Source organism: Dipodomys ordii, unplaced genomic scaffold (assembly GCF_000151885.1).
Source record: "Dipodomys ordii isolate 6190 unplaced genomic scaffold, Dord_2.0 Scaffold85, whole genome shotgun sequence".
In the NCBI taxonomy this organism is placed as follows: domain Eukaryota; kingdom Metazoa; phylum Chordata; class Mammalia; order Rodentia; family Heteromyidae; genus Dipodomys; species Dipodomys ordii.
Genome location: NW_012267301.1, coordinates 2,412,467 through 2,420,626, shown reverse-complemented (window position 1 = coordinate 2,420,626; position 8,160 = coordinate 2,412,467). Strand labels below are relative to the sequence as shown.

General features: G+C 50.3%; 1 protein-coding gene across 1 annotated transcript in view; it reads left to right on the top strand.

The window, feature by feature from the left end:
- The first annotated feature begins 410 nt into the window (after nt 1–410).
- Nucleotides 411–8,160, top strand: part of Synpo (synaptopodin) — a 30,714-nt gene continuing 22,964 nt past the window's right edge. The window contains exon 1 of the mRNA XM_013025520.1: nt 411–813. Coding sequence (XP_012880974.1) covers nt 411–813 — 403 coding nt within the window. The remainder of the gene's footprint in view (nt 814–8,160) is intronic.

Sequence of the window (8,160 nt, the reverse complement as noted above, 5' to 3'; positions counted from 1 at the left end):
GTGTGGCTGAGCCTCGAGAAATACTACTCTGTGGAAGTGTGGGATTTCCTTCCAAATCTCAGGGAGCTCTCAGAGCCACACAGGATGGGCAGGTCAGAGAAGTTCAGCCCTGAGCACTCAGTGAGTTGTCTGGTGCTTTTTCTTTTGTCTTTGTACAGACAGATTCCCTGTGAAGGGACCTCACACACTAGAGGTGGAGAAGAGGCCGTGGGGTTCACCACTCCACCCAGCCCTACAACGACTTGGATTCCGTCGTCCGGTGGACCTCACCTCACCTCAACTGTGAATCAGCGGAGGAAGGTGGATCTTCAGAGAGCCAGAGGAGGTCCGTAAGGGCAGCAGAGTGTGTTTCCAGAGTGTGCCCAGCTTCTTGGCACAGATCCCTCTGCCTTGCCAAGGGGAGCAGCAGCATGCTGGGCCCTCACTTCGCTCCCCCACCCCTCGCGCCCAGTGCGGGGAAGTCTGCCTCTTGCTCCTTCCAAATCCCTGATGGCAGCTACAGGTGTTTGGCTCTGGAGGCTGAGGAGAGCAGCAGTGAGGAGGGCCTGCAGGGAGAGGTGGGAGAGGGTCTCATGGACCTGGAAGAAGAAGTGGCCAGAAGAAGCCAGGACAACGATGCCTGCAGGACCATCCAAGGGATGTCAAGGCCACCCAGAGCTCTGAGCATCCAGACACCCGGCTGCTCCTGGAAGGCACCAGGCTTGCCCCAGCATGATGACAGGGCCAGCCAGGACTGGGATGTAGTAAAGGCCCAGCAGGTGATAACAACCAGCCTCCACCCTGGCCCTGGTCCCAGGGTGGCTCAGAAACCAGGTAAGCTTGGGTACCTTCTCTCTAGAGTCACAGAAAACCCCTCAGGTTCTTAAGTATGGCTCTTTAGTGTCTTTTCCCCAGTATGCCTCACAGTTCATAAGCATGCCCCCATCACCAGCATTGTATGCTAGCATGGGTGGTTCCATATTTAACCTAGCCTTTTTCTCTGTGAAAGGACATATGGGCTGGGCACAAGTGGCTCATGCCTATAATCCTAGTTGCCTAGAAGGCTGAAATCTGAGGACCAAGGTTCAATGTCCACCTAGGCAAGAAGTCCATGGGACTTTTATCTCCAACTTACTAGCAAAAAGTTGGAAGAATAGGTGTGGCTCAAGTGGTAGAGCGCCAGTGAAAGCATGATGCCCTGAGTTCAAGCTCCAGCCCCAGCGTGCTGGTTTCTCATACCTGTAATCATAGCTACTCAGGAAGCTGAGATCTGAGGATCAAGGTTTCAAGCCAGACCAGGTAGAAGATTCATGAGACTCTTATCTCCAATTAACTACTTATAAATTAGAAATGGAGCTGTGGTTAGAAGTGGTAGAGCACTAGCCTGGAGCAAAAAAGCTCAGGGAAAGCACCCTGAGTTCAAGCCCTATGACCGACCACCAACAACAAAAAACAAACCACCACCACCAACAAAAAACATAAAAAAGCATAGAAAGAAAGCCAGTACTATGTACAGTTGATTTTTTAAAAGCCCACTTCCCACTCTCACCTGCTTTTAATCATTAGTGGTAAGACTAAAGTCTCCAGATTGCACTAACATGTGAACGTGGCTACTTAAGACCTTTTGCTGGTTTGGGTATTTGAACTCAGTGCTTCGAGCTTGCTCTGCTTGCTTGCTCAGCTGGTATTCTACCACTTGAATCACATCTCAAGTCCAGCTTTTTTTTGGTTAGTTGTGGGGTTTGCATTCTGGGTGTGGACACTGTCTCTGACCTCTTCAGCTCAAGGCAAGTGCTCTTCCTCTTGAGCCACAGTGCCACTTGTGGTGTTCTGGTGGTTTATTGGAGATAAGAGTCTCCTAGCCTGGGCTGGCTTTGAACCGCGATCCTTAGATCTCAGCCTCCTAAGTAGTTAGGATGACAGGTGTGAGCCACTAGTGCCCAGCTCTAGTCCAGCTTTTTACTGGTTCTTTTAGAAATGGAACCTTGCAAACTTTTCTGCCTGGATTAGCAGTATCCTCCAGATCTCAGCTTCCTGAGTAGCTAGGTTTGCTCTTGGCTCAGCCACTTAGGGATGCAGCACAGATGTGGTCACTGCCTTCTTGGAACTTATAAGGCAGATACTGAAGCCTTTGATCTAAGCTGGCCTTGGTAAAGAAACTGAGACGCAGAGTGAGAGATCACTGAGATCCATGGTTATAGTAATGACTGAGCTAGGCCCACATACCACACAAAGGCTTTGGTCTCCCATCTGTTATAGATGACAAAGGCAGAAGCCATGTCACCTGGGCTGCAGCAGGATACAGTAACAGCGTGTCACACACGCTGGGTGTGTGACACAGAGGGAAGGGAGGATGGAGGATCATTTTCCCCTGCACGCAGGCCCTGGAGTCTGCAGAGCAGGGTGGAGCAGGGAAATCCACACTGAATCACCTCTACTACCGGCCATGGAAACGTTGAAGTGGGTCCAGATGTGGGGGACGTGAGCCGGGCCATGCTCGGTGCGGGCAGGAGTTGCTGCCAAACAGGCTTGAGGCCTGTGGGAGAAGGTCCTGGGAGGGCTTGTGCGTCAGGAAACTGAAGGAACACTTCGCTTCTCTACAGGCGTCACTAACGCCCCTGCTGGCACTGTACCAGCTTTCCCCACCCACTCTACTCTCTAAAGAATTCTCTCCAGGCTCCGCTTACCCACCCCCCACGGATACAATTCCTGCCCAGACTTGGGTCACACAGGGAACTGGGAAAGCAGCGAAGGGGGGTCCTCACTCAGCAGCAGCTCAAATACAAGGGTCACCATGCCTAAAATCCCTGGGACTTTTTCCTTCCCACTTATAGACCACAGCTGGAGGCTAAAAGGCAGGGATACTGAGTCTGGATCCAATGCTGATTAGCCAAAGCCTAGCAAGTCCCTTTCTCCTGGTAAGCTTCCCATCCCAATCTGTGAAAACAATAAAAACAGGAGCCCTATCTCCCCCTTAGAGCTTTCAGTGATCTCAGATGTGACCATTTGTTGGAAAATTGATAATAACTAAGACAGCTCTGTGAGGGATGTTAATAGTGATGGAAGCCACTATCATCGGCTCAACAACACAGTTATTCTATATGTTGAGCCCACTGTACCAAGAGCTTTCATGTATTACTCCATTTCCTTTTAGGACACCCCTTCCTCAGGGACAAAGTTTTATTATTGTGTGCATTACTGGGACAAGATCAGGGCTCTGAGAATGTAAGTGACTTCCCTTGCCTAAGGTGTATAGCTAGCAAGCTGCTAAATCATGACTCAATTATTATTATTATTTTGTAATATTGGGTTTATGCTCTGAACTATCATTCTCTTCTGAAATTGTGTTGTCTGTGGATACCCTGTGTTAGAGTACAGGAATGGGCGAGATTGTGGATGGAGAATGACCTATGATGTGTTGATGGCATCTCACACTGGGCCAGGTCATGTGGCGGTTTGTTATCTTTTTTGCTTTGCTATATCTTTTCAAGCAGCCATGATTCTCCCCATTTTACAGATGGAGCACCTCTGGCTCCAAGATGTATGGCATCCCGCCAAGGCCACACAGTCATTGCCAGCACTGAGTGGTGCCTTGAACAGCACGAATTATTTCTCTCTTTCATAACTAAATTTTGAGTCATTCTGTTCTGTCTTAAACATTTCTAGGGATAAAGTAGGATATCCTCAGGAGGATAGAAAAGTAGGGAAAATTTCTCAGAGAGTGGCTAGAAGGAGTCAAAACTCAGGAGATCTTGGGTCAAAGTCACCATGGCCTTTCAGGGGACAGAGAGTGTCAGATCCCTTCTCCCAGGAGATCAGGGAGAAGCAGCCCTGGGGCCCCTTGCAGGTTATTAGTGGATAAAGGCATCCTTTACAAGCTTCCTCCCATTACCACCAGAGGGTAGAAGTATCTTCAGACAATGACACCCATCCTTCCTCAATTATTCGGACTGCTCTGGGGCAGTGTTAAGTAAGGGCCAAGGCAGCCTCTGCCTTGGGCACTCTGGAGACTTGTATTCCAAGTTGGTGGTTACTGGTACCATTTTTCTAAAGCAGAGCAGGGCAGCATGGGGTCTTTGTCAGGCTGGAATGAGAGAGGTGGTAAAGAGCTGAAGTGGGTAGCAATCACAGTTCAAGCTTCTCACCACGAGCTGCTGCCAACTCAGGAGAAGGTGTGTGGGAAGGAGAGTGTGCTACAGGGCTGGTTCTCAGGCCTCTGCCAAGCAGAAACTGGTTTTCAGCTCACTAGAGAATCCCATACTATAGATGTCCTCTTAGGGCCAACTGTCAGACTTCCCTGAGATTACTGTGCAGATGAAGGCTGAAGCCCAAAGACAGCAAGCAGTGTGTCCAAAGTCACACAATAAATTGGTGGAAAATGCCTACATTGCTTGTTAAGCTACCAGGCATCTTGCTAAATGCTTTGTATGGATTACTTCATTTATTTAAATCCTCTAAATAGCCTTATGAAATGCAAACTTTATCTTCCTTTCTTCTTTCTTTTCCTTCCTTCCTTCCCTTTCCTTTTTTTGTTCCTTCTCTTCTTCTTTCTGTAATGGAAATTGAATCTAGGGTCTCATCTTTGTTAGCAAGCACTCTTAACACCGGAGACATGCCCCTAGTTTTTTGCTTTTAGTTTTTTAGCCAGGGTTTCACGCTACTTGGGGGCAGGGGGTCTGGTCGTGGGGCCTGAACTCTGGGTCTGGGCACTGTCCCTCAGCTCTTCAGCTCAAGAATAGCGCTCTACCACTTGAGCCACAGCGCCACTTCCGGCCTTTTCTGTTTATGTGGTGCTGAGGAATCGAACCCAGGGCTTCATTCATGCTAGGCAAGCAGTCTATCACTAAGCCAAATTCTCAGCCCTCATACTAATTTTTTCTGCACTGGCCTCAGACTTTTGTAACAGAACTCAGTCTTGAGAAACAGAGAAGCCACATTTTGAAAGGGCAAATTGGGAGTCTTTATTGGACAGCCAGAGGCTACCAAGTACTTAGGACCACAGGTATTCCTCACTACCAATTGAATCCCACCCCTTCCCTTCCTTCGTGTGTGTGTGTGTGTGTGTGTGTGTGTGTGTGTGTGTGTGTGTGTGTGTGCGCCAGTGCTTGAGCTTGAATTCTGCATCAGGGTGCTATCCCTTAGTGTGTGTGTATGTGTGTGTGTGTGTGTGTGTGTGTGTGTGTGTGTGTGTGTGTGTGTGAGATGGGACTTGGGCTCCGGGCCTGGGCTCTTTCTTCAACTCCTCATCTCAAGGTGAGCACTCTACCACAGTACCACTTCCAGTTTTCTGGTGGTTAATTGGAGATAAGAGTCTCACAATCTTTCCTGTGTTAGCTAGCTTTGAACCCCAATCCTCAGATCTCAGCCTTCTGAGTAGCTAGGATTACAGGCATGAGCCACCGATACCTAGCTCCCTTAGATTTTGTGCTTAAGCTCTACCACTTGAGCCACAGCTCTCTTTTCAGTGTTTTGGTAGTTAGTTGGGGAGAATCTCATGGACTTTACTTTCCAGGTTGGCTTTGAACTGCAATCTTTAGACCTTTGAGTAACTAGGATTACAGGCATAAGTCACTGGTACTGCTCACAATTTTTTCCCAGTCCTGGAGTTTGAACTCTGGGGCTAGATGCTGTCCCTGAGTTCCTTTAGCTCAACGCTAATGCTCTACCACTCGAGCCACAGTGCCACTTCCAGCTTTTTCTGTGATTAATTAGAGATAAGAGTCTAATAGACTTTCCTGTCTAGGCTGGCTTTGAACTGCAATCCTCAGAGCTCAGCCTCCTGAGTAGCTAGGATACAGATGTGAGCCACCAGCACCTAGCATCAATTTTTTTCTTGAGATAATATCTCACTAACTTCGGCCTGGATTGACCTCCAATCATCTTTCTCCTCCTCCTATGTAGCTGGAATTACAGGCCAGCAGTACCATGTGTTTATAATTTTCTAATCTCTATTTCACAGATGAGGAAACTGAGGCACAGAACTTTAAGTGAAGTGTCAAAGTCTCACAGGCTGTGGGTGGAGGATCTGAGATTTGAACCCTGAGAGGTCTAGGCCCATGCTTTTAAACACTCTCTGCTACTTCGTCTCCATGGAGACACAGCAGCAGGCTCTGTTCTTCCACCCACTGGGGCTGGAAAAAGGTTGTTCCGGCTCTGGGAACAGATAGGAGATTTGGCCAAGCCACAATTCCCTCTGTTCAAGTGGAACAGGAGGAAGACCTAGAATCATTTCTGGTCCAACCTAGGATCTTTGCCAGTAGCCCTTCTTTATTGGATGGGATATATCTAGAGGATTTGGGGAGCTTTCCAACTCTAGTAGATACTGTTTTGAGGCTTGAGAATGGGCATGAGGATAAAGATGTGGGTTTAGATCGCCTGAGTCCACCCTTGTTGTTGGTTTTTTTTTTTTTTCTGTGCCGGTACTGGGGTTTGAACTCAAGGCCTGGGTACTGTCCCTTAACCTTTTTGCTCAAGATTGGCACTCTTCCACACATCTACTTCTGGTTGTTTTTTTTTCCTCTCTCTTTTTAATTAGAGATAAGAGTCTCACAGACTTTCTTGCTGGGACTGGCTTTGAATGATGATATTCAGATCTCAGCCTCCTGAGTAGTTAGGAAAACAGGTGAGCCGGTGATGCCCAGCTTGGCTATCTTGATTAGACAGAGGAAGCCACATCAGGTTAAAAAGACCTGATGGTGGTCACTGGGGCACTACTAAGGTCCCCAATTCAGGATTGTGGGAGACAGCAGACAGAACAATCATCTGTATAAAGAGAGTATATTGAGGAGCATGGCTCACAGGTACATGGATACCTCCCTGCGCTCCCTGTTTGTAGGTAACTTTGGCCCTCACACACTTATGGACATCTATAAACACGTCTCCACCCATGATGATACCACCACGTTCTCAGGCCAACATTCTCACATGTCTGAACATATATACACATGATGCCCTCAGATCCCCCCCCCTCCCCATGCAGCGGTAGACACCGGTATGCACCCTTCCTACGGCCCCTGGCCCATGTGGACATGCTTTAGACTTGCATATAGTCCAACCTGAGAACACAGTTGTAGTAGTGTCTGCACATCCTTCCAAAGCCCATTCCCGGTGCGTGCTGGGTAAAAGCATGTTCTTTCCGTTTTCTTTCTCTCCACACCTGCCTTTTGAAAGCTCTCTTGCGTGTTCGCATGCTCCCCCCCCCACCCCCAGGCACGTCCTCGCTTGAACGCCCACCTCCACACTCCTACGCGCAGACCCAATCATGTTCTCTCCTTTCTCTCCCCGTCTCTGTCTCTTTTATACCCACCTACGCAGTCAGCCCAGCCTCTCTCCCCCTGGCACCCACACTGCTTCCTGATTTCCCATAGGCTGGGCTGCAGCCACTTCCCCAGCACTTGAACGCAGAGTAAGCGATCTCCTGCCCGGTGTCTGGCTCCAGGACCCCTCCCAGCACAGCCCCACAGGACAGGAGTGGCCCCAGGCCGGGGAGTGCCCTTAAGTCCAGGAATCCAGACAGAGGGGCGGGAGTGTCCGGAGGGGGCCCACCCACGGGGGCGGGGGCTCAGGTGACACCCAGAGTTAGGTCTTCACTCCAGTGGGACAGGAGGATACCGCTAAACTCCATGAAAGTGAAACCACCCAGGCTTGAGGGGTGAAAATCCCCGGGAAACTCCAAGGAAAGCCAGGCCGGTATTTTTCTGAGTGTGGTCCTGCTTCCCGCGTGCGGGGCTGTGGTCACCGGCCTGGTTTCCGAGCCTTGAGAGCGCTCCCCGCGGGAGGGAGGGGTGCCGGGACGCCGGGACACGGACCTGCAACCCCCCGACCGGGAGCGGGGTCCCCCCGAGGGGAAACCGAGCCCCGGCCGCCCCGACCGCCCCCGGGGTAGGTCACGGGGCGCGCCAGGCTGGGGTGGGTGGTGGAAGTAACGACTCCTCCTGGGGCCCCGGCTGGCTCCAGGCTCAGACGAAGAGTCGGCGGGCAGGGTGCGCATCTGGGGTAGGATAGAGGTGATACTCGGGAGATCGGATCGCAAGAATGGAGTCGAGATGGGGTAGGACTGGAAAGGCGGAGAAAAGAGAGACCCGCGGAGAAGCCGGGTGAGAAAGAAAAGCCAAGAACGTAGAGACAGAGGGCAGATACAGAGGTGCGCAGCGGCGTCGGGGAGCCGGCCCGGGGCGGGGA